The 24,034-nt window shown below is 52.2% G+C and overlaps 9 protein-coding genes across 9 annotated transcripts; 6 read left to right on the top strand and 3 right to left on the bottom strand.

The window, feature by feature from the left end:
• Positions 1-616: 616 nt before the first annotated feature.
• J4E87_001882 (uncharacterized protein) lies at positions 617-2,099 on the top strand (the record flags this gene model as incomplete). The annotated part of the gene is made up of 2 exons (XM_049373522.1): positions 617-620; positions 766-2,099. The coding sequence occupies 2 exons, from the start codon at positions 617-619 to the stop codon at positions 2,097-2,099; spliced, it is 1,338 nt and encodes a 445-aa protein (XP_049236892.1).
• Positions 2,100-3,312: 1,213 nt separating this feature from the next.
• On the top strand, positions 3,313-3,783 carry J4E87_001881 (uncharacterized protein; the record flags this gene model as incomplete). Its single annotated transcript, XM_049373521.1, has 1 exon — positions 3,313-3,783. One exon carries the CDS (start codon positions 3,313-3,315, stop codon positions 3,781-3,783), a length of 471 nt encoding a protein of 156 aa, XP_049236891.1.
• Positions 3,784-11,768: 7,985 nt separating this feature from the next.
• Positions 11,769-12,554, top strand: J4E87_001880 (uncharacterized protein; the record flags this gene model as incomplete). The annotated part of the gene is made up of 1 exon (XM_049373520.1): positions 11,769-12,554. The coding sequence occupies one exon, from the start codon at positions 11,769-11,771 to the stop codon at positions 12,552-12,554; it is 786 nt and encodes a 261-aa protein (XP_049236890.1).
• Positions 12,555-12,699: 145 nt separating this feature from the next.
• Positions 12,700-13,711, bottom strand: J4E87_001879 (uncharacterized protein; the record flags this gene model as incomplete). The annotated part of the gene is made up of 3 exons (XM_049373519.1): positions 12,700-12,876; positions 12,931-13,206; positions 13,256-13,711. 3 exons carry the CDS (start codon positions 13,709-13,711, stop codon positions 12,700-12,702), a joined length of 909 nt encoding a protein of 302 aa, XP_049236889.1.
• Positions 13,712-14,457: 746 nt separating this feature from the next.
• J4E87_001878 (uncharacterized protein) lies at positions 14,458-15,155 on the bottom strand (the record flags this gene model as incomplete). Its single annotated transcript, XM_049373518.1, has 3 exons — positions 14,458-14,896; positions 14,946-15,028; positions 15,087-15,155. The coding sequence occupies 3 exons, from the start codon at positions 15,153-15,155 to the stop codon at positions 14,458-14,460; spliced, it is 591 nt and encodes a 196-aa protein (XP_049236888.1).
• Positions 15,156-15,345: 190 nt separating this feature from the next.
• On the top strand, positions 15,346-16,001 carry J4E87_001877 (uncharacterized protein; the record flags this gene model as incomplete). The annotated part of the gene is made up of 2 exons (XM_049373517.1): positions 15,346-15,690; positions 15,744-16,001. The coding sequence occupies 2 exons, from the start codon at positions 15,346-15,348 to the stop codon at positions 15,999-16,001; spliced, it is 603 nt and encodes a 200-aa protein (XP_049236887.1).
• Positions 16,002-16,322: 321 nt separating this feature from the next.
• DPH3 (Diphthamide biosynthesis protein 3) lies at positions 16,323-16,624 on the bottom strand (the record flags this gene model as incomplete). Its single annotated transcript, XM_049373516.1, has 2 exons — positions 16,323-16,379; positions 16,430-16,624. 2 exons carry the CDS (start codon positions 16,622-16,624, stop codon positions 16,323-16,325), a joined length of 252 nt encoding a protein of 83 aa, XP_049236886.1.
• A 317-nt stretch (positions 16,625-16,941) lies between these two features.
• J4E87_001875 (uncharacterized protein) lies at positions 16,942-19,359 on the top strand (the record flags this gene model as incomplete). The annotated part of the gene is made up of 2 exons (XM_049373515.1): positions 16,942-17,158; positions 17,300-19,359. The coding sequence occupies 2 exons, from the start codon at positions 16,942-16,944 to the stop codon at positions 19,357-19,359; spliced, it is 2,277 nt and encodes a 758-aa protein (XP_049236885.1).
• A 1,154-nt stretch (positions 19,360-20,513) lies between these two features.
• Positions 20,514-20,962, top strand: J4E87_001874 (uncharacterized protein; the record flags this gene model as incomplete). Its single annotated transcript, XM_049373514.1, has 2 exons — positions 20,514-20,623; positions 20,680-20,962. The coding sequence occupies 2 exons, from the start codon at positions 20,514-20,516 to the stop codon at positions 20,960-20,962; spliced, it is 393 nt and encodes a 130-aa protein (XP_049236884.1).
• Positions 20,963-24,034: the final 3,072 nt, after the last annotated feature.

Genomic DNA, 24,034 nt, shown 5'->3' with positions numbered 1-24,034 from the left:
TTCACAATAACCTCGTCAGTTTTGCAGGCAGCACGGGTATGGTACAGGGGTTGCGGCTCGCTAAGGTACCTGGAAGGAACCAGTCTCTGGTAAACATCCAGCCGACGTATAAGGTTGCGTTCCCGCTCCGGGTAAAGCCATCTCCGCATTCGGGCGTTTCCAATCGGCACAATCGTAACCCCAGAATCCAAGAAAGTCTAATCAATAGCAATCTAAGTAGATGTTGTGTACCACAGTCCTAGCCTTTATCTCAGTCACCGGCCATCTCCTCGGTATATGTAGGACGCGGAGATTTTGATTCATTACCTTTGATTGCTTGCTGAGATCCTGCATTAGGTGTATTGAGAAGGGTTGTCACCAGGGTGTAACGTAAGACTGTATCCTCTGTTCTTCGCAGTAACCACTTCCACATCATGGCTCTTTGAGAATACTCTGTATTTGAAGCCATCTTCATCATGTACTCCGGTGCCGACCTTCGGTTGTGTCATGTCTTGTGCCTATGTGCGACTTGGCTAGGCGTTACATCCGCGCTAGCACAGGCGGGTATGCATCAGGTGTTGGCCATCATAGGACACTAGAATCATTCGCGCTGACTTTCATACAGAGCTAGCCGACTATGGGTCAAATTCTGCCTCGGGAGTCCAGTACTCTGTGACAGCGGAACCAAGTGAGTGGCGCTGACTAGCCCAAAGTTCGATGGCTGATCTGACATGTCGTGTCTAATAGACTCCAATATTGGTGCACCCACATATCTTGCGCCTCCAGTAGACCCAACACCTCCCTCCAACGCGATACCTTCGCAGCGATCTGAACTCATTCACAGTGCTTCGCTCTCGGAGCCAAACTTCATACCCTCAACGCTAGCCCCGCCTGGAGCCATACCGACTGCACCATTGCCGATTTCGAACCCATTGCTCATTCCCACCGACGGACCGCCGACGGATGTGACGACTGTGTTGACCACGTCTCAAGGAAATGCCACAGGGACGCCGCCAATGCTGTCAACAGTTGAAGGGTTGAAACCAATTCCGCCTGCCGCGACACAAATCGGAGATCCGGATGGGCATCACGAAATCAGCGAGCCAAACTTCAGTTCTACGCGGCCGTGTCGAGGATGCTCGCCAGTGTTTGAGATACCTGCTACAGGGTGGCTGGATAACCCAGTCGGAGAGCAACATGGCTCCACTATACAAGAAGAACAGACACAAGCGGCAACAGCAGACCCTCCGCAGGTAACGATATCAGCTGGGATATCTGACATTGTTATTGGCCAAGCTCCAAGCCATGGTGACTTCGTGATAGGAAGTTCTTTTACTCTTACACCTGGTCAGATCGTTACCGTTGGGGACACACCTATTGTGGTAGAGACCTCAGAAGGCAAGACCAAGATTGTCGTGGGGACTACTGTCATCTCACTGCAACCTTTTCAACCTGCTATCACAGACGCGCCCATGTCGCAACCACCGGTCCTACTTCCACCAATACTCACCATCGGTACCGAAGTCATTGCGCCCAACGCGCAGACAGAATACGTCATTGCAGACCAAACTCTTTCTCCTGGCGGTGAGCCCCTGACTATATCCGGGACAACACTCATTCTTGCACCTTCCGGGACGGCACTCATCATCAACGGCGAAACATCCAGTATCACTCCAATGTTTGGTGACGTGTATACGTCCACAGTCGCGGCTGCCTTGACCTTCAAAGATCATGTGTATACGCCGAATCGCGCTGGCTACATTGTGATAAGTCCTGGCACGACTTTGGTGCCTGGAGGCGTCCCCGTTACAGTTGACGGCACAACGTTGAGCCTCGAGCATAGCGGAACTGCTGTAGTCGTCCAGGGCACTACAATGAGTCTTCAACCGGTCACGACAGTCGTCACATTGACCAAGGGGCCAGATGCGCTCGGGACAGGGTCGGATGGAGATGGCGGGAATGTCCACGGGCAGTCGACTGGCAACGGCTATGCCTACCCCACAGGAGAACCGATCATCGCGGGAGCGACACGAACTAGTAGTGCGATACCAGAAAATTGGCTGGGAAGCTTCCTGTTGCTGATATGGTGGGGTACGGGGTATCTTGCAGTCCGACTATGAAAGGGTTGGTGTATTCGCATAGATTGAACCTGTAGATCTTCGCGCGATAGATCTCTCAATGCATCCAGCGGCGTTTGAATTGGGATGTTGACCTAAACCACAATTGCGCGCGGATAGATCTTGGCCATTCTTGTGAACAAATGTGTCTATTCCTCAGGCTGGCGATTGCGATGGCTCCATGCTGATGACGAAAGAGCTGAGTGGTAGACGCTGGCGGGCGGCGCTGTAGGGTTGGCACACCGCGAAACTCGGAGTCACGATAGTCGTCAGATGACCCCTTCGTGGCATCGAGAAAGATCTGGCAGCACGATCGTGAGCTTGCGAAAAAAATCACTCACTTGCTGTCACACCACACCCCCTATCCACACCGTCGTCACGCGCCCCAGCGCTCACCGAACAAAAAATTCTCGTCGCCAAACCTCCAAAGGCATTTCTCTAACAGTTAACGGACATGCGCTCAAGGTAAAACACGGTCTTTACGTACAAACATCCACTCCCAGTGCAACAGCAGCGTCTAGACTAAAAGGACCGAAGCAAACTTGGCATCCGACGGGCAACTTGGGGGCGGGAAAGGGCCTGCGTGGATCAGGTACACGCCGTGGTGCGACGAAGCGTGGCAGCCAATAACAGAGATTTTCCCCGCCATACCTCCAAAGGCAGTCTTCTAGCAGCTAACGGACACGACCGAAAACTCGTCACCGCGCCTTTACACACACATGCGCCCTGCCAAAATTAGCCGCCGACGGGAAACGCTCCGGCGCGCCATCGGAAAAGACGCACCAGGGTAGGGCGTGGGCACCTCATTGTCATGATGATGGTGGCACGGGCCCTCTCACGCCCTGTGAAGGTGTTCGTTGACAAGAATTCAGTGGGTTTGTCAGCCCGCAGCCAATCAGACGGCCGCATGGCCTCAAATCTCACGATCGTTTCGTCGACAGGTGCAGGGCGTGCGCAGCTTGTGCTGAGTAAAGTTTTGGCAAAGGTTTGGTCCCAGGGCGTGACCGGTGATGCTTGGCGGGTGTCATAGAGAAGTTTCTGGGGATGGGCTGGGGGAGTATAAAGGGATGGGTGGGTACGTGAGGATGGAGGCATCAACACAGCAAAGCATACCACAGCCTTCAAGCAAAGCAACCACTACTATCAGTTCTTCGATCGACCCTCGAGCATTTACCTCACATCGATCATCACCACAACACAAACAACCACCATCAAAATGACCAACTTCCTCTCCTCCGTTGCGGCACACGCAAAGGCTCACCACGAGAGCGTCAACGCTGCCTACAACACCTACTACACCGGCTCCTCCGCAACTACCCCATCAGCCTCCACACAAACCTCCCGCAACTCCTCCATGGCGGGCCCTTCCTCCACTCAGCGCAACCCCACCAACGCCGCCAAGGCATGGAAGGCCATCAAGCAGCACCACCGCGAAATGAACTCTGCATTCGCCGTCTACTACAGCCCCGGCAATTCTCCCTCCGCATCCCGCAGCTCATCCCTCGCTTCCAGCCCCAGGCAGAGCGGCGAGGCACCCCGCAAGGGCGCTGCTACTGGAGAGCAGGAGATGGCTGCTGAGCTTGGCCCAAGGAACTACCAGAAGGCGTGGAGGGCTCTCAAGAACAAGGTTGTTGAGCACCACAAGAGCGTTAGCAACGCTTACGAGCAGACCTACGGCATCCACTAGACGCCTCGCTTGCTAAACACGGGGAAGATATGGGGATGTAATACTTGGGAAACGGAAAAGGGAAAACAAAAGTGACTTTTTGGGATGCGCATATACCACTGGGATTTGGCTCGGTAGCTAGGCGTTTTGGCATCTGGATTGAGATCTTGAGGGATCTGGTTAATATAAGAGAACAATAATATCATGATTGCGCGAACACATTTACATGCCCACGAACCATTGCAACTTGTGTTGTGATGCACAATTGACAAATATATTGATCCTGAGCTGTACTCGAAGGCAGATTATCCTTCCATATAGCAGCTTCAACGGCTGAATACACTTTACACATTTAACCTGCCCCTTCACCCACAGTCACTTTCCACTTCTCCAACAGCTCAACATCCATCCCAGATGCTTCAAGGTACTCCCGTGTGTGCCGCTGCCTTTCCTTCACCCACGTACCGTTCTTGTCTATCCCCTTCCCACGCTTGCGTTTCCAGTCAGCACCAACCCATTTTTGTTCATCATTGTCCTTCATCCAGTGTTTGACATGGTTTTTATTGACCCCAATGACCAATACGCCGCGGGGCGAAAAGGATATGCGATTTAGGCTCCAGAGAAATCCTGGCTCAGGATGCGCTCGGAGCGAATCTTGAGCTCCAAAGACGGCATCATGGATACTCCGGCCTGCACAGGAGGGCGGCTGAGGCGATCGGCCTTGACGCCCGGAGTCAAGCGTCCAGACATCGCATGAAAGCTTCGGGGCACGATGTATTAGCCTCATGAGTGGCAAAACATCGAACGTACGTGTTTGCTTCTTGTCAAAAAACACCGTAATCTTGGCGGGGTGATGGACGGGTTCGATCGTGCTGCTTCCATCTGAGCGGTCGAGGAATGTTTCAAGATACCGTCTGAGAAATTGGACCGAAACGTAAGCATGAGTGAGGGTGTTTCGCAGCGAAGGATATTCCGAGCGTAGGAGGTGGCAGACTTGGCCAAGAGCATTCCAGTCCTCCTTCATGCAGCGGAACTGCGCGCGTGCGGCTTCATTTGGAAGAGGCGGATAGAGGTTGAGGGGTGCCATTTCAGGTGCGTCATCCGTATTTTCTCCGGACAGTGGAGCGAGCTCATCGTGCTTGTACGATCCCCACTCTGCCTTCCATTCTTCAACAGCACATCGGTAGATATTTTTTCGTAGTTCTGTGCACTGATTAGATCCATGTAGGCTGTGATGCTTTTGAACCATATGACCTACCTGCTGGTAGAGACAACAGTCTGTTGCCCTTGTTCGCTTTAGCTGCTTCAGCTTGACTGCTCGCATTAGGCGCTTGCGAACCCGCCCCTACTTGGGATACATCGACCGTCTTGGGAGACTTCTTGCGGTTCGCTGCACGACATCGCTTGATGTGGGGATTGACGAGCGGTTTGGTCGCCTTACGCTTGCCCCTGGACACTATCAATTACTATTACAGTAGTCTCACCTTATACAAGAAAAAAGCCAAACAGGTCTAGAGCCTACATTAACGTTGAGTTACCTACTTTGCATGCTTCTATGTCAATGTAGGCTGCAGACCTGTTTAGTTTTTCTTGGTTAACGTGGTCTTGAGTGCGTTGTACTTACGGCATAGTGAAGCAAATCAGAGCGCTTTCCTCTGAAGGTCGATAGTGGAATTGAGTACCGCGGGTGGTATTGGCTATATTCGACGTGCGGAAACGAGAGGGGTCTGAAGCTCTGATGATCGCGCTAATTATAGTAGAGAGCTAGAGGAATTATAATGAATGTAACCACCTTTCGAGAAAGCGGGCAAGGGTTTTGCTGGAGCATATCCCTAGGTAGTGAATTATTTGCCCGGATGTGGAATCTCACGCCTGTAGCTGCATGAGATTCATTGCGTGATTCTCCGGTCATCCTATGGAGACAACAGGGCTTGGATCGGAGTGGCTGTGATGAGAGTGAATGTGCGCAAGTGAAGATATCCACGGGCGTTGCCACTAGCTTCATGGTCGGCGTTATCCCAATACAGCGAAACGCATTTCCCATCTTGTCTTAATACTGTCCAATCCAGCGGCCTTGAGGAATTGCAGAACTTCTTGCCTTCTTACCCTTTCTTTGTTCATGCGCGCGAGAGCTCGTTGCGGGTTAGCGGGGAAGCTTACCAAGTTTCCGTCCATCCAGTCTCGTCGTGACATAGGATCAAACATCGCCTTGAAAGCTGCACAATACCATATATCATGGTAATTATCAAGATTGCCCTCATAAACCCTTCGTTTCCCGTACGTACGGAACATGAACTTCGAAATAGTCAGGGCACCTCCCCGCGGTGGAAAGATGTACTGGCGCAGAGACTGTGCAATCGTTTTGTATTGGTCCCCATTGCCAGCAACCCATATGTTGCATTCCAGATACGGCGCGCGGTTGAAGAATCGCAAAAGTGGCATTACGTCATACATCTGGTGGGAATGGCGTGGTAGTGCAAGCGTGATGGGTTGACCATGATAGTTCCTAGCGACTGCTGGGTCTTCGCTTGGGTAGAAAATTTGAACAAAATTCCAAAACTCATCAAGAGTGACGAAAGGTTGGAGGCGAGCGCGCTGGAAAGAGCGATACTCTGTAAGTGTTGCGATATCAAGTCAGTGTGTATTTGTAAATCATAGTGAGCGCCAGACTTACCACGCATAAACTGACGTGATACTTGCCCAATGGCCAGTAGATCTGTCTTCATGGCACAGTACCCATCGTGTATCGCAGCTTGAGTGGCTGCGTTGACACGCCGCAATGGATCAGTGTCTGCCCATGGAATGACATTGAAGCCGTTCGGTGCGCTCATAACCAACGGATATCGACATCTACGTATTCGAGCAGTGGGAGGGCCGTGAGGATCTACTCCCCTACGCGTGATCATGTATGGTCGATGAGTTGCTATAAAGTGATCGAAGACGAGTTGATATATCCTGTTCCTAATCTCTGCATGATTTTAGCACTCGTGCGCGTTGCAGAAGACGTCTCACTAACCTCCCGGAAATCTGAGAAGCGGATTGGTGGCGTTCACTACGGTAGCTGCTGCGGCAGCCGCTGCTCTTCTGGCGCGTACTCGGCGAGTAGCCGCAGTCTCGGCTTCGCGACGGCGCTTAGGACTGCAAGCATTAGTGATGTTATGACGCTATTATGTGAACATACGGCATATAAGATAGTCTTTAAGTGCTTGAATACGGGTTGTATAGATATGTAACGACCGTTCAGACTGAAAACTTGCATCGCACCGCCGCTACTTCAGAAGAGCTTGATGTAATTCGAGTAACAGACAAAGGATGCGAGTGTAAAACTGATGGCCAGTAGTGGCTTTGTGGAGACGGGGCTATCAAAGGCTCATTGTCTGAGAACAAGACATTGCCTACACTGAATGCGTAGGGAACTTGAATATTTTCAATCGATCCACGCACAGTCGCCTAAGTTGACGTGATCGTCAACAAAAACCCGACCATAGCTCTTGATCTTCGGTGCAGCCATTTGTATGTCTTTGCGTTTCCTCTCATCAACTTGCATGGCATACAAATAGTCGTGAAGGCCAGAATCCTCGGCTATGCGGGCGCTTGGCAATGTGGATTGATCCAGACCGAGTATAGTGATATATGCCGTCGGAGAGTCTGTGATAGCGACTACATCGCCACCATCAAAAGGCGCTGCCGTGAGCTGGCCTTCGCCAGTTCCCTGCCAGCTCGCACGGGCCGCGACATCTACCACCTCGCCCGTTGTGACATTGAGGGTAAAGGCTGTAATGACTGCTTGAAGCGAAGACTGCGAAAGTGCCCACAATGTGTTTCGAGACGCAGAAATAGCCAAAGATGATGACTGAAACTGTGACGCATCCAACGAAGTAGGAAGCAATCTATATCGCAGGACCGGAGTAGAATTGCTCAGGAGAGTGTCACCTGCCAAAGAAACGACAATCAGTTCGTTTGACTCCTTAGTGACGATGTACATTAAGGTTTCAGTGGGATGGGCGACAATTTGTGAAGCGCTTGTGACATTACCAAGGACATCAATACCCACCACGTCCTGCAAATTCGGGTCTTCGGACATACGGAAGTTCGTGATTGACGTCAAGAGACTTCCGGAAGAGTGTGAGTCCAATGCGTGCAAGTTACGCCCGTTGGGAGCCCATGCAATAGAGTGTACGTCTCCGGCGATCTCTTGGGAGTTAATAGTATCATAACCGTCTGGCGACACTCCAAAGACGATACTGCAAGTTCCTGTGCTAGCACTGCCCCATATAGCAGTGTTGTGCATGGAAGATCCTAGCTTTAGAGACAGGAAGTTCGTAGTGTTGCCTACATTGGTCAGAAAGCTTCATGCAGATGCCATGATGAGAACCAACATGATGAGGGTATCTCCATGGTGCCTTCACTGATGAGCTCGTATGTAGGCGCAATCGAGTGGCGGGTCAGGGTTCCATCCTGCGGACGACTGCTGAAGAGGTGCTGCTTCGAGCGCTACCGAATAGGTCAACGGGAATGACCCTTATTGAAGATTGATGCACGTACGTCGAGCGCCAGAGACGGCGATGCTCCACCCGCGTCTCTGGCCTGAATCGTATACACTTTCCTGGATTCATCGTCCGTCTCCAGCGAGTACAAGGCCTGCCCATTTGTAGTGCCGACTGCGAGATGGTGCAGTAGCGCGTTCATAGACGGTACAAACAGTACGATTGCAAGGAGAGTCAACATGGCGCCGTATGATGAGTTGAGAGCCAGACCAATGTGAGTGTAAGGATATGGTTCTATCGTCTCGCAGTTTATCAGCATGTGAGCCAGCCCCTGCATGACACATTTCCGTGAAAGCGCATTGTGGGGTGCAGCTGGTGAGAGGGCTTCCAATATCGAGGGCGAATCTCTGGTGATTAACCATGCCGGTAGTTGCCTCGATCCAATATTGCCCAAAATCAGTGGCGCCTGCTGATCACGCGCGAAGGCATCTGATAGTTATTGATGCTTGACACATGATCATGGGTATGGTGACATGGCTGACTCTCTGCGAACTGCTCCTGTCGACCAGACGCGTCTCGCGGACGCCCGGAAGTGGGGATGGATATTGAGAAAGAGCCACTGTCTGATAAGTCGGAGATCTTCATTACCGGTATTGCGCCCTGATCGCAGAGGATTCGTGCGCGAAGACGATGAAATACGTGGTCAGGAGGATGGTATATTGATGCTGAGATGAGGGTCATAGAAGGAGGCTGGGACGCGTGCATCGGGGCTGTCCTGTTAGGCGCTAGTGAGGGCTTACGTCATAGCCGCGAAAAGCACCCTGGGCGTCCCCTTTCCGTCCCTCTCGCAACAAGCTTTCGAAGTTAGAACCAGCCACTGCGCGTTGAGTATCAAACAACATTTGGGGGATTGACAGCGTTCTTTATATTTGATTGAGCAATTGTGTAAGATGTACCTTATATGCACCTGCTAATGGTAAAGGACAATACAGCGCGCGCGTCCACTTGCATGTGCACCTGCAGTGTATGCTAAACTGCATGGTCAAGGAAAGCCTGAACATCTTCTGTATCATGCGAAGGCCCAGACTCAAGATCGTCGCGATAGAAACTCGGAAGAAGCTCATCTACCTCCTCCAATGCCAACCGCCGAGAGAATAGCTTCCGCCAAGGCCAACCTAGGAACCCACACAAAACACGTCCGCATTTCGCCAGTTTCCTTTTAACAGACTCGTACTTTTCGTCGAGGTACATTTGACAGCGACCGATCACCCTGGCCGGCAACTCATCCTCGTCCCACAGCAAGTCCCAACGGCAATTCAGCAGTACAGCTCGAAATGAAAGACGCGTCTTGAGTTTTACCCCGTGATCGTGACGAAACGACTCAAGTCCAGGAGTACGCGCGGATACTGGCGTATACCTCCATCCTGCCGGGCCCGCAGAGAGCGGCGAACAGTTCGTGTAGCTTACATGCAGTGGAACTGGAATATGCGGACGTTGGAGGCCCTGTCTACCACGAGGATTAGTCTTGGGGTGATAAGAGAAGTAGTCCTCTTGCGCTGTGGGTTGGAGTGTCGGGTATGTTTCGGTCCGTGTAGTTACGCGTGTGTTTGTTCGACCGTTCATCGTCCTTTGTCCCTGTTCTTGGAACATGTATTCACGCCGTCTGAGAATGGTGAATAGGCGGGTGAACGCTAGGATATAGTACTGATACCACATTGTGCGGGTAGAACATGCGCGCTTTGTCTGGCACATGATGTCTGATTCTGAGGTCTCACATGCGCCTTTCACGCACACTGCCGAAGTGGCTGGGTGTTTGACAGCCTGTACATCGTTGAGGATACTTCGGTATCGTTCAGAGTGTCGCGTTGATGCCGGATCGTCGACTCTTCTTAGTGCACGCCGCCTATCCTGCCAACATAAACCCATTCACCATCTCCTTGTACACGCCATGGGCTTGCAAAAATCTGACTCTTTTCCTCAGCGTCGTTTTCGGTGACGTCCAGGTACCACTGTTTCCACGTTGAATCCCATGTCCAGTCTTCCCACGCACCTAGCATTTCTACCGCGACATCCGGCGTCAGATTTACACCAGCCATGCTCACATGCTCCCAAACATTCCTGATCTCATTCAACTTCCAGCGCGAAAGATACAGGTATGTTTGCTGAGAGGGTATGTAGGTGTAGAACTCATGCCAGGCAGGATCCCAAGTCCAAGAATACGCTGACAGGGTCTGCTGTGGGGTAGTCTGTTCACCGGGGCTTGTAGAGGTGATCAATTGGTCGAGCAGCGTGATCGCGTTTGAGAGGTCGATAATGTCGAGAATAGTTGGTAGTGATATGTTGAGTAATTGATCTGATGGATGCCAATCTCCTCGCGATCGTAATCGTTGTTCCAACACCCGTAGTTGCATTTCCAGAGCTTCCAGGTGAGTCTTGATCTCTTTGTCAGGCGAGGTTATGATAAGCATATTTCCCGTGCCGTTCTCATCATCGGCGGAAGAGAAGGGTCTTAAAACAAACCCCTCACGCCCTGCTCTGGTGTCTGCGATAAATTTCCTTGTCGTTTGCTGGAGTGTGACAACGGCCTCTGTGAGATCTAGCGCTCGATCTCCATTGATTGCTGAGGATGCCATGCTCAATCTAGTTGTGCTTTGATCGAAATCTTTTAGTGCAGTAGAAACCGCTCGATAAGTAATGATGCTTGAACAAGCATTGCGCACCTTGTCACAGGTGATGTTGTCAAGCAACAGATCGCCGATACAGCCGAAATTTAGCCCTCATCGCCACCGTGGAATATTTCATTCCCATAACAAGATGCGAGAACCTTCAAGGACGCGGGCAGTCATCTTTGCGTGTGTTTCGTGCTGAGAAATTCGAAGTCACAGTATGAAGCGCAGGAAATAACCTGGAAGCTGAGATTTGGCGCCGCTTTGGTTGCTGACCTCGGGAGGTTGGGAAAGGGCGATGACGTCATTGCTCTCAAGCTCCATGACTTCCTTGTGCTTCGCTAGCCTCATACGCGTTGCGTACAAACTCGAATAACTACCAAATCATGAGGAACGACACAGATTATCATCTCTACAGATACCGAAACATCGAAAGCCGGGGATACCACAATGGGGCTGATTCATTCACAGATGCTGGTCGTCGACAGAGACGTAACTCGTAAGACTTCGATAGAAGCAAACTGGGAACTCGACGATGTTCGTGACCCATTGACTTGGATGCAGCTTTCGATTATCGAACAAAAAATCCAACCCAGAGAATACTCCCGTGAGTGTGTACAGTATCATTCCATCTTCCACCACCCTCCCCGAACATTCACCCAAACCCCACATAGTACTTTCTCAACGAGACTCGAGTCATGCCACACCAGCAATATACACACATAACACGTCCCATTTCCGTCCATAGCCATGTCTCTCAATTTGAACCACACATCCCAGACAAAACTAACAAAAGAACCAAACCCTTACTTCACCACAACCAACTTCCCAACTAGAAAAGGATTACCTAGAAATGGCGTCCACACTATCCTACACGTTCAGCCCACCGGCATACTACCCCTCATCCACATCCTCCCCAACATACCACCCCGCACTCCACTACCGGCCCTCCATCCCCCCAGACTACCTCCCAAACGACGAATACCGCTACCTAGTCAAGCAACAGCATCGCTCTCGCCTAGAAGCGCACTTCGCACAACCCTCTCTCTCCTCGACCCGAAACATGATACCAAAGACGCCGTACCAAAAGCAAGGTAACTTGAGCCGTGAGCGCCGGGCGGAGATATCTGCCGCGAAGTTCGCTACGCGTGCGGCCCTGGGGGCGGGATTTGATTTCACTGATGAGGGATTTGATAGGATGCGGGCACTTGATAACCCACAGCGGTCTTGGACTAGGCCGGACGAAGACGAGGACTCGGATGAGGAACCTATTCCAGCGAGGTATATCGCCGAGTTCAACGAGGAGATGCGGAAGTTTGAAAGGATGCATGATCAAGATCAGCATCGTTCTGACGTTCACGCATCGCGACATAACCAACCAGGTACGTATACTGATACTAAGCCCCTGCCGCCTTACAAGCCTTCGCTACCGCCTCCTGCCCGACGTGACAGCGGATTCGAGGAGAAGACTGTATGTGAGCCGACACCCCAGCTTCAAAGTAAGTTCAGCTGGGACAATCTCAACGATACCGATGACAAGTCCCCAAAGCGGCTAAGTTTCTGGTTTCGTCATCGCCGGAGCCGCAGCGTAGAAGCTACCAAAGTGCCTGAAAAGAAGAAAAAACGTAGAACATGGTAGGTCAGCAATGAAAAAAAAAAAGTGTAAAAGTGAACACGGTGAGAATGCAGTGTGATGTGTGTAGTCACGAATATGTACATTGAATTGTTGGTGACTGCCATGAGGCTTGGCTGTAGTGTATGGTAGCTCTTCATTTTCGATGCGTCTAAGCAAAGCCGAAGAACTTCATGTCGTCCGCACCCCGAATGGGGACGGTGTGGCCGACACCAGCAGCGTAGATACCCTGAACGTCAGGACCGTAGATGGTCCTGGTGTATCCGCTCTGGGGGTCGTTGGCCTTGGTGCTCTGGGGCTTGTCGTAGTTGTAGCCGAAAACGCCAGCCTTACCAATATCATTAGCACGTGGTTGTTCAAGAACTCAAATCGGGAAACTCACCCATTCCTTCATGGTCTCCTGGTAGTTCTGTGGGCGCAAAGTGGTGTCGGCGCTGCCGTGGTAGACCTGCATCTTGGGGCGGGCACCGGTGTAACCGGGGTACATGTTCTTGACGACGGTGGCCCAGGCTTGGGGAGTGGCGATGGAGTTACCCTGGGCGCAGGTGCTGTTCCAGGCGTCGACTCCGTTGGCGGCGGAGGCGAAGCAACCGGCGGCGACACCGGAGTAGGGGATGGCGGCCTTGAAGATGTCGGGGTAGGTAGCGGCCATGACGTTCTGGAGGGGATTAGCAAATATAACATGATCAGGACTCCATCAGACGTACGGTCATCATGGCGCCACTGCTGGAACCGGTAACGAAGACCTTGGACGAGTCGGCCTTGTACTCCTTGACTGTCCACTTGACCATGTTGGCAATGGTGTTGCTGTCTCCTCCTCCCTCGTGGCTAAGAGTGGCCTTGCTGCTGACATCCCAGCACTTGCCCTCGTGAGGGGACTCTGGGTAGATGACAATGAAGCCATACTGCTCAGACAACTTGGCGTAAGGGCTACCGGTGTAGTATGCCTGCGCGGTACCAGTGCAGTAGTGGATAGCGACAATAACTCCTGGCGACGCCGCAAGCTTCTTGGGCACGTAGATGTAGAAGCCAGCCTTGGTGGGTGCAGCACCAAAGGAGGTGACCTGGGAGAGAGCGCCAGGTGTCACGGCACGCTTGGCGATGTCGGTGGTTGCAGCCGCAGCTACGGATAGGAAGCTGGTGACAGCAGTGAGGAAGCGCATGGTGTTGACTTGGAATGAATGAACGCGGTGGGGAATCCAAGAGTCTTGGGATACAGACCTCCTTATAAAGCTTGTCTTCAGCCGGAGCGTGCGTGCGGTTCAAGGGATGCGGTCTGCATTGAAACGATCTCCCCGAAACTTCCCAGCAATCAGCAGTAGCGGAAATGAGGTCACGCAGTTCTCGACTAAAGTGTTTCTCCCCACATCTTCGGCGCCACAACGTAGATGAAGGGCTGACAGTTGTCATTCGCCCTCTAGTGGGACTTGGAACGAACTAGTGAGCGGTAAATTAAAAGCTTGTTTCCATTAATCCTAGCTCGGCATTGGTTCCAGGCGCGACGTTTCGAACATATACCGACCCTTGACCTTTACCATGTGTTTACCCGGTCCGGGGAAATTCACAACAGTAACCCCACAGGACAGGTAAGCAGGCGCGCTATATGTATAGAGGTCGCATGCGACATGGAAGAATTGTTTGCGAGTCCGCCGAGCCTGTGCGGACAGGATGAGGGGGTTTGAGTAGTGCCGAGGAGTCTGACACGATACTGACTGTGGGTGCCATGCTGATGCGCCGGGTCCAGATCTAGACGTTGAGGAGGCCGGTGCGCTTGGTGAGCTCTGGTTTCGCCGTTGGGTCGTTGCTCTTGAACAATCGAGGCTGTGTAAGCGGTCGGGCTATTCGGCGCGCCCAACGCTTCGAGCGCAACGCTTCTGGCTTCACGGATCTTGATGTCGTACTCTCTTCTTCATCTTCCAGCCCACATGCCATCGCCCCTTCCTAGACCGCCGAAGGTCAGTCCGCCCATAACACCGCCACCGCCGCCAATGTTCTTGCCTTCATTGACAGGTCTCTTGGCGACTCTTCCCTGTGCCTTGACGCCTTGAATGACTTTGTCCAACTGCGTCTCTACCACGACTCCGCCCACTATCATCTCACCTAGTGTCGCATGTAATGTCTCGAAGTTGAAGATCAAATCCAGCTCGCAAACATTTTCGAAAAGACCATCGAGCGCTTGGACGAAGACCTGGATGAGATCAAGAAGCGCGAGAGGCGATTCGGTGGATGTAGATATGACGATGAAGTAGAGAGTCGCGTAGTGGCGGTAGGTGACGAGGGAGGGTGTGTCGTTGTGGGGAGTCGTGGGCGTGCTGGACTTGGAGCTGCTGGCGAGGAGCGGCGGGAGGCTAGGTACATGTTAGCGAGAATACTCTGTAAAGCCATGGAAGAACGTACGGTAAGAAGTTACATGCTGAGTTTGGGCGGTTGGCGACGAGGGTGAAGATCTCGGAGATGAGGCGCTGCTGGACGCTGGTTTCCTAGGTGGTGGTGAGTACAAGAGCCCCAGAGCACAGTGTCAGGTCACGTGTAATGTACCAGCTGTGTGTAGAACTTGGTCAGTCGCGGCTGGCCGGCATTGTTGAAGACGAGGACGGCGTTGATCATGGTGTGGATAGGTGGTGGTGAGGCGCACACTGGCGTTGAACATGTCCCACCGAAGGATGCGGGGAGGCGCGCGAGGGTCCATGCTCCTCCAGCTTGCGTCCAACCCAGGAACAGAACACGCTCCCGCTACTCCGCAACTTCCACCACCAACAACCCTCTCAAGTACACCAACCCATCCAATTCAGTCACAATGAAGCCAGCTACTCGATTCGTCAGCACCGCCGTTCGTCGCGCCGCCCGATCTTCCCTCCGCGTCCAGTCGTCCGCCAATTGCATCATCGCCAGCCGAGCTCCTGCCATCAGCCATGCTACCCCCGTTCGCAGCTTCCACGTATCAATGGGCATGAGGGTGGGTATTATGCCTGGTGAGGAGGACCCGAAGCCCAAGGAGAGTGAAGCCCACGACGAACCTGGCAAACCCACGGAGCTCTCAATAGAAGAATTCCACGAGCGCGCAGACTACTACCTGGGCGAGCTGGTACAGAGGTTAGAGGAGGCTCAGGAGAATGACCCTGCCATTGAAGTAGACTACTCCGTAAGTCACTATTACAAAGCCCAACGTTGGATTGGATACTAATTCGATTGCAGGCTGGCGTGCTCGAAGTCACTTTCCAAGAGAACACATTCGTACTGAACAAACAACCCCCGAACAAGCAGATCTGGCTCAGTTCCCCAATCTCTGGGCCGAAGCGATTCGACTGGGTCGTCGCACAAGAAGGCATGGACTTCAAGGAGGGTGGTGGCATCGGCGACTGGGTATACATGAGGGACGGCAGCTCGCTCACTGAGATTCTCAGGAAAGAGCTGGGCGTTGACGTCAGTGTGGATGACCAGGTCCCGCGTTAATGGAGCGTGCTATAGTCAGTAGCACATGCTCTAGTACGTCGTCCCGTCGCAGAGCACGTTTGGGCAGATAGTCTCTTCCGGCCAGGAGAGTATACACGATGATACGGTAGCAAATAGCGAAAAGCGACAACAATTTATGATTGCGCATTCCCAACTTTGCTTCCAAGCATCCCATGTGGTATATCTCTGGTCTTTGCCAGATTGCGACCACGTTGTATAGCCAACTTCCCCCAAACGCCGATACATGCATTCTAACGCCGTAGATACTGAGAGACATGGTATGGAACCTCGTAAGGTGGTATGGAATGATAGTCGAGAAACTTAGGCGGTGATCGCGACGCTCTTGGGTGCATCGTCGTTCTCTGGTGGGAGATCGGACTGCAACATGTCAGTGCTCAAGTCTCGCCATGTATTGAGTAGAAGCATACCGGGTCGAAGATGATTCGTATCATCAGACTACAACTGGGACAGCGCGCAATGTCCTCTCCGTCGCGCATGTCATAGATGGAGATCTCAAAACGGTCGCCGCATGGGCACGGGTGGTGGTAGATCTGCAGCGTCTCGTCATAGAAGCAGTCTTCGATTTCGATCTCGTCGTAGAGGTTCAGCTCTTCGTCGGCCATGTTGGGTAGGTGTGCGTGGAAAGAGCGATTGAGTTTGTCGCCGACTGCGAGGAAGTGGCGGGGAACTTTTGGCCGGCACGCTAGCCCTGGACCTGCATCCGCCCGTCCATTCACGTCACCAGAAGCTCCGAACACGTACCGTAACGTCGAGGCCGCCCGCCTACCCCGTCCGCGACTCCATCTGCACCCTACCATGGGCGCGCACCTGAGACACGAAAAAAACTGAACAGGTTTGCAGACTACATCAAGACAAGAACCTTCAAAGTGGGTGACCTAACGTCAACGTAGGCTCTAGGGTGTTCAGCACGTCTAGAACCATGGGCGACGTCGAGTCCGCCACGGTGAAGCTCGCGGAGCTGCTGCGACACCCAGAGGACCTCGACAAGATACCTGCGCTGAAAGCAGAGTTCATGCGCAAGAAGGCGGCTGTAGACGGACAATTACGCCATGGGTTGAAACAGCAGCTTGAGTTGACCCAGTCGGGTATGAGCAGCATCACCGAGGGTCAGCGCACCGTCAACCTGATCAAGGAGGGTAAGTAGCTGCCACGGATAGCTCTCAAGATATCTTGCTAACTTATTACTAGTATGTAGCTCCCTTGCTATGCTTTGCCAACGCGGTTCTGAGACCTCTTATTATTCGTGCTAACAGATTCATAGGAGATGATGAAGATAGACAAGCTATGCGCCGAGGCCCAGAATATGATTCAGGACTTCCCGCACATCAACCTGGTTGCGCAAACACACAAGAACTTCGAATCGGTGGAGAAGATGCGCAATGACATCGAGGCCTTTGAGGAGCGCCTGGAGAACCTCGAGATCCTGCTGGCACAGGACGACGAAGACCCCGCGAACCAGCCGAACCTGCTACAAGTCCACTACGGTCTGACGCAACTACGAGACATCCGCGACGAAGCCATGGGCCAGATCAAGAACAGCGACACTTCCACCGAACTCATCGATAACCTCACACTCGAGAGCGGTATTACGGTGCAGGACCTCTTCGCGCGCTTGGACGACGTCGTAGAGTGGTTTGACAGGCATATCGGCGAGGCGTGCATAAACCTCATACAGTTGGTGCAGACCGACAACGTAGGCATGGTGGTCCGCTTGGCCGTCGTGATTGAGGAAGAAGAGAAGACGGACAAGAAGATCAAAGCGCTGCAAGATGCACAGAGAGAGTTCGGAGATCTCGCCTCTCGCTTCAAGTCCATCACACAAGGGCCCAAGGAGCTTCGCGGCTACAAGGAGAAGTTCATTACCTCCATCGAATATGTTTGCAAGGCAGAGATGGACGGAGTGAGAGAACAGTTCCAGGAAGACCCCGAGAAGGTCGAAAAGTACTTCAAGTGGTACTTCAACAACCTGAACACAGTCAAGCTGGGTATGGTCGAGCTCATGCCGAAGAAGTGGAAGATCTTTGACACATACACCAACATCTACCACAAGCAGATGCACGACTTCCTCATGGAGTTTGCCGATGATGAAGCTCTTGGGCCGCAATACTTGCTGGCTGTCATCAACTGGGTGGACAAGTACTACGTCAAGATGCAGAAGCTTGGGTACTCAGAAGAGCAACTACAGCCACATGTCATCGACAACCGCAGTCCCGAGCTGATACGGACCTACCGCTCCGTCATCATCCAGGCTGTGGATCAATACATGGAACGCATCAATACACAGGACCGGCAGAGATTCGTGCAGCAAGACAAAACTGCATATGAGACCAACTTTGACGGCATCCTCCAAACGAAGGCTCTTGGAGACGTCTGGACGCTTTTTAGCCAGAACATCGGTGTCGCTGCCAGTAGTCAGCGTCCCGACGTTGCTGATGGTGTAGTCGACTCCATGTTCCGTGCCCTATTGTCTCGCCAGCGTATATGGACGCAACTGATCGACGAAGAAAAGGCCAAATACCTCGGACCTACTCCCGCGCAAGATGAAGATGATATATACGTCTTGCAGGAGTGGCTCATCGCTCTTGCAAATGACCAGATCATCTGCATTGACGATGACATTGACGGCAGTGGTCAAGCCTCCTTCCTAAGCGTCTTTGAGCGTGAGGTCACGCCTATCGTCTCTCAGGATTACATGATCGACAAGCTGGCCAAGAATGTGGACGAGGCCAAGAATGGCTATATTGACATTTCATCGCACTGCATACAAGTCTTTAGCGAGCTCATCTTCATGGTCGATCTTAAGCCTGTGCTTTCCAAATTCTTCACCGTCGAGTGGTACCCGAGGCAGGATATGGCATCGATCATCACAACGTTTAAAGACTACGTGGATGAGTTTCTCCCTAGGATCCACCGCTCGCTACAGGATCTTATCATCGATTCTCTCGCTGACGAGCTGCTGGTTCAATATCTCGGGGCTGTGCGCAACAAGGGTGCCAAGTTCAAGAGGACGGATCAGTTTGCAGACAAGATGAAAGATGACCTTTACACGGCGTTCGACTGGTTTATGTCGTTTGGTGAGCAAGGTCGCGATATCAAGGACCGATGGCGCGCTGTGCAACAGTTCCTCAAGCTGCTGGAATGCGACAAGTCGCAGGTGCAGTTTGCGTATGTGGAGTTCAAGAATGCTTATCGGGATGTTAGTATTACATGGGTGGAAGCTGTTTTGAGAACAAGGGATGACTTTGACCGGGGCATGTTGAACGCGGTTAAAGCAAAGGCCGCAGAACCTATAGCAGAGGATGCGCCTCCGGATCCGATCATGGGCAGGGTGAAGTAAGGCTCGATTTGGCATATGTCAACTTCGGAGAAAATGGCATGTCTGGCGTTGGAGGTGTTTACACATGGGGTCAGTGTTGCAGCCGCCGGCAACGCGGCATCACTAACGACTCTAGAGCAACACGATATACCCCGGATTTCTGCTCGTCACTAGATTAGCGAATACGAACTTTCTCACATCATGTTCACTGAGCGGAAAGTGTACAATCGCATCGTACTGCTGACTTTCTTGCGGTATGACGTCTGCAGACCCCTATCCGCAGTTCGCGCGCTCTCATCAAACACAAAAGCAGCGATGGGCGAGGATGAGCAGCAAGATCGACAGGTACATTTCCTCGTCGACGGGAGCATTCATGATCGAGGTGATAGCCTAGCCCCATCACGGCTAGCGTCAGGGGTCCGCCCACCGGCGTCTCAGAACGGTGGAAGGCGCCGCGTGCTAATATTGAGCCGTTCCTATCAAAATGACCTTAATATGCAGGCCGCATTTTTGGTTGGAAGCTGTGATTAGGGATGTTTCGAAACAACTCATCCTCGAGATGTCGCGTGCAGCGATGGAAATAGAACTCAACGCCTTTGTAACAGCAAAAGCAGTCTGAACAATCGTAACGAGGCGCGCGAAACACAAAAAGCGCAGCATGACGCGCAACACTCCCCCACATTCATCGCGGCAATGGCAAGGCTTTTGCAAACCTCATGCCGCGCACCTACCATCCGTCGATCAACAAACACAATTTCCGCTATCGCCCACCCCAACCTGTGAGCAATTCAGCATGCTCGCCACACCTGACATGCAAGGATGACCCAACCAATCTAGACCATCGCCCGCGAGGAAATGAACCAACTCAGTCGATCGATGGGCAAGGCTGGCGCGTCCTCCACCCACCCCATCACCTGTCATATGACTACTAATAAGAGGGCTGTATAAGACCCATTGGACCGCCTCATATCCCTCCTACTACTCTTCTTCTCTCATCATCCTACGATCCAAACATAATCTATAGTACCTAGTGTTCTATTAGCCACTCATTTTTTTCTTGCAAGCCAAGTCAAACTCACAGTCTTTACTACCACCAATCACTCAACGACTCGACTTTACGTCTCCTAACGCCTTATACCCAATTTACCTTCTCCCAACTTCTATCAACATTCAAGATGCGTTTCTCCGTCGTCGCCGCTTCCCTCGTCGCTGTTGCTGCTGCTCAGTACGGTGCTCCCGCTGCTGAGGAGTCCTGCTCTGCTGCCGTCACTGTCACTGTCACCGAGTACGTTTTTCCTCTTCCCATTCATTATCGACTTTCGTATTAATAAACATGTCCAGGACTATGCAGCACACCCCCGTCGCTCCCTCCATGAGCTCCGCCTACTACCCCACCACCGCCCCCATGGCCCCCTCCTCCGCCCCCGTCATGGGCGGCACCGGCGTCCCCATGGTCCCCGATGCGTCCTCCGTCGGCACCGGATACGCCATGCCTACCGGCACTGCCGCCCCCACTGGCAGCATGACCGGTCCTCCTCCCTCTGAGTTCACTGGTGCCGCTTCCGGCCTCAAGGTCGGTGGTGCGCTCGCCGGTGTCGGTGCCGTTGCTGCTTTCTTCTTGTAGATTGAGTAATAGGCGTGGTGGTTTGAGATGGATGGAGAAGGGGATGGAAGAGAGATTGCTGTTGTTGCGATACCCAAAGGGTTGCGTTCTTTGTTTAGTACCTTTTTTGAATTGATGTTTGAGCCCGGTTGTGGCTTTTTATGAATGTGGCTCTGCTGTTGGTGACGTTCTGGTGGTTCGTGAAAGATATCTGTAGTGACCGAATGAAGAGTTTTCGCTAACATTAAGGAGATCGCAATAGAGGAAACGCTCTTACGGGGATTATGTCTGGCAGATCTATTGACTGACTAGAAATCACCACTTTACCCCCTTCTCCGGAAGAGTCTCCTCAGAAGATTCTTGATATGGTTACCGCAACCAGCGCTGTCATTGCTACTCCTCTTCGCTACCCCTCCACCTTTCAATGGAACCACCCACTGGACATCTTTCTTTACCCTTGGCTGTGGGCGATGCGAGGACAGCGGGTAGTAAGGGTAATCGCCCTCACTAATGATCGGCAACGAACCCTGAACCTCCGGTCCCAATTCCAGGGCTTTCGTCTCCCGCCCTACTTCAGTCGCTGACCGTCCTGTCTGCTCCGTTCTATCCACGTGCTGAATCTGCTCATCTTGTTCACGGACAGCATCTTGAGCCGCATCAGTAAGCGCAATACTCCACGGTCTCGTATCCAAGCTGTCTTCATCTTTGTGCTCTTCTTCTTCGTCTTCACCATAGAGGTCCAAGTCATCAGGCAGGATATCGCTCATCCGCGTGGTTTGTGACCCACAACCTTCCTCTCCAGCTCCCCGTGTGCTAGATGAGTTTATACCACCAGATGAACTATCAGACAAATCAAGAGAGCTGATACTACCATTGTAGCAATTGCGAGGTAATGGATACGCAGGCAGATCTTCTGTAGACCTCGAAGTACGAAGTACATGATTAGCGTGAAATAGAGTGAGTGTAGGAGATGGTGGGGAAGGTGGCAGGACAGGCGAGTCAGTACGAAACGATGTGGGACTGAGGGTTATCGTCGGGCTGAGGAGGAATGCTTGAGTGCCAGGGAACACAGGGAGAGTATTACCACTCGCGTGGAAGGTTGTTGTTGTAGGCGTTGGACTAAGCAGAAACGTTTGCTTGACGACTGCACTCGTGGTAATCGTCATATTGGGGTTTCGTCGGGGCATTATCCACGATTTTTGGCCTGGGAAGAGCGTAGGGATATGGCGGGTGATGTATGTGGCTGTGGATATCTTGGTGGTAGGTTTCCAATGGAGAGATGCGAAGCGGTAGGCGAAGAGTGCTGCGTAACACGACAGGGAAGCTTGCATTCTTGCTGAAGGCTTTCATGGTAGGCTTTTCACATAAGTAAAGGGTTGAGCGTTGGAGATGCACTGATGAGTGAACAAGGACATTGTGGCTGTGTGGACGTGGACAGGACAAAGACATAACAGCGGTGATGAGATTTGGTATGGAGACAAAGAAGTGATGATGGTAAGTTGGGCGAACAGTGGTGATTATATACTGTGGAACAGTGTAGATAAACACTTCGACTAAATAGCCATTCTTTCGGGCTTTCAGGAAGACCATATCCGCTTCAGACGTACATAGATAGCTAACTCGACATTGAGATACCTCCGCTCACCATCATCTCCCCTTCCTGCAGCAAGCAAGCTCACACTCCGGGTCGCAGCACCCAGGAATCGCTCCAGGACCCATTTGCCTCAACGCTGCATCGGTAGCAGCTTCGTCAAGAGCAAATGTTGCTCGTGCAATAGCAGCCTGTGCTCTATCAAACACCATTCGTTCTTTAGCCCATTTTTTTGCAGCAGCCGCTTTCTCGGCTTCCTCTTTTCTTTTGGCAGCTTCTTCTGCACTGAGAGGCGGCTCGTTACGACCCTGTATCTTCTCTGCAAACCACGACTTGGCTTTGCGCAGTCCATGCCGGCCCGATGCTGTGATTTCAGGTAGGATTCTGGTCTCATTCCATGTCGACAAGTGATGTGAGCTCTTTCTGAGATCTCTAGAGCTTTTCTTGAGAAGTAGACGGCTGTTTCCTGTTTTGAGCGCTTGTGCGGTAGCTTCAATATGATGGTCGCTTAGAGCGAATCGTGGTGTGTTGATTTCCCGCGGAGTAGTATGTTCTGGTCCCCACCTGTCAGGCACTTCCGTGGTATCGCTACCTGCTTTGCTTTCGGTGTCGCAATCGCTTATAGCAATTCGTTGTCTGTCATACTGTCCAAGATCGACGTAGACAGCTCCTCGCCTGTTCCGCTTTTCTGTTGTGTTGCTATCTGTGTCCGTGTTGCAATCACTCAAAACGGAGCGTGGTCTATCGCTTTGTCCAAGAGCAATTTGACCAGGTGCTGGTCTATCGGGCGACTCTGTGGTATGGATTTTTGTATCTGTGTCGCAGTCGCTTAGAACAGAGCGTGTGCTGATAGTTTGGTTGACTACGGTGTACTTGCGCTCTCGTCTCTTGGGCGCTTCGCCGATGTCAGAGTCGGTGACAGAGTCAGTTCGAGTGGAACCTTGCCTATACTCGTGTTGGTAAACCTGGCTGCGACGCATTTGTATTGATTGAACGTGTGAGCTATAGGAACTTCGATTGCTGCGATTGATTTCAGGAGCGTCATCTATCAGGGCTTCGTGTGAGAGGGTATGGGTCTCTTGTTGTACGAGAGCTGTTGGAGGGACAGACGTTGGAGCTGGCGGTAGTGTTTCCGCATTTGCGAATCTCATCGGAACTTCTGCACGGATTTCCTCCCACTGTTCTTTTGTCGAGAATGGTGGGCAGGCGACGATGTGCCTAGAAAACCTGTCTGTTGGTGCTGGCTTGGTATACCTTGGAGACGGGAAAGGCGCTGGGTGAAGATGTTCCCTATCGTACAGTTGCTCAATGCCGACTATTCCGTGACGACGAGACGACCGACCGACTGCCGCGGAAGGGATCGTTGCAGGAGATGACGATCGTGCATTTGAAATGCCAGACCCAGGAGATATAGCAGAATTCACCGTCGGCTCAGCGGCGTTCTCACTTTGGTCTGCTCGGAAAGTAGCCCGAAGATCTCCGTCACGCGATTTGTGTGGAAC

The sequence above is a fragment of the Alternaria ethzedia genome (genome assembly GCF_023757985.1).
Source record: "Alternaria ethzedia strain BMP 0044 chromosome Unknown scaffold_3, whole genome shotgun sequence".
NCBI lineage: Eukaryota > Fungi > Ascomycota > Dothideomycetes > Pleosporales > Pleosporaceae > Alternaria > Alternaria ethzedia.
The sequence above is the reverse complement of the archived record's forward strand: the minus strand, read 5'-3'. Positions and strand labels throughout refer to the sequence as shown.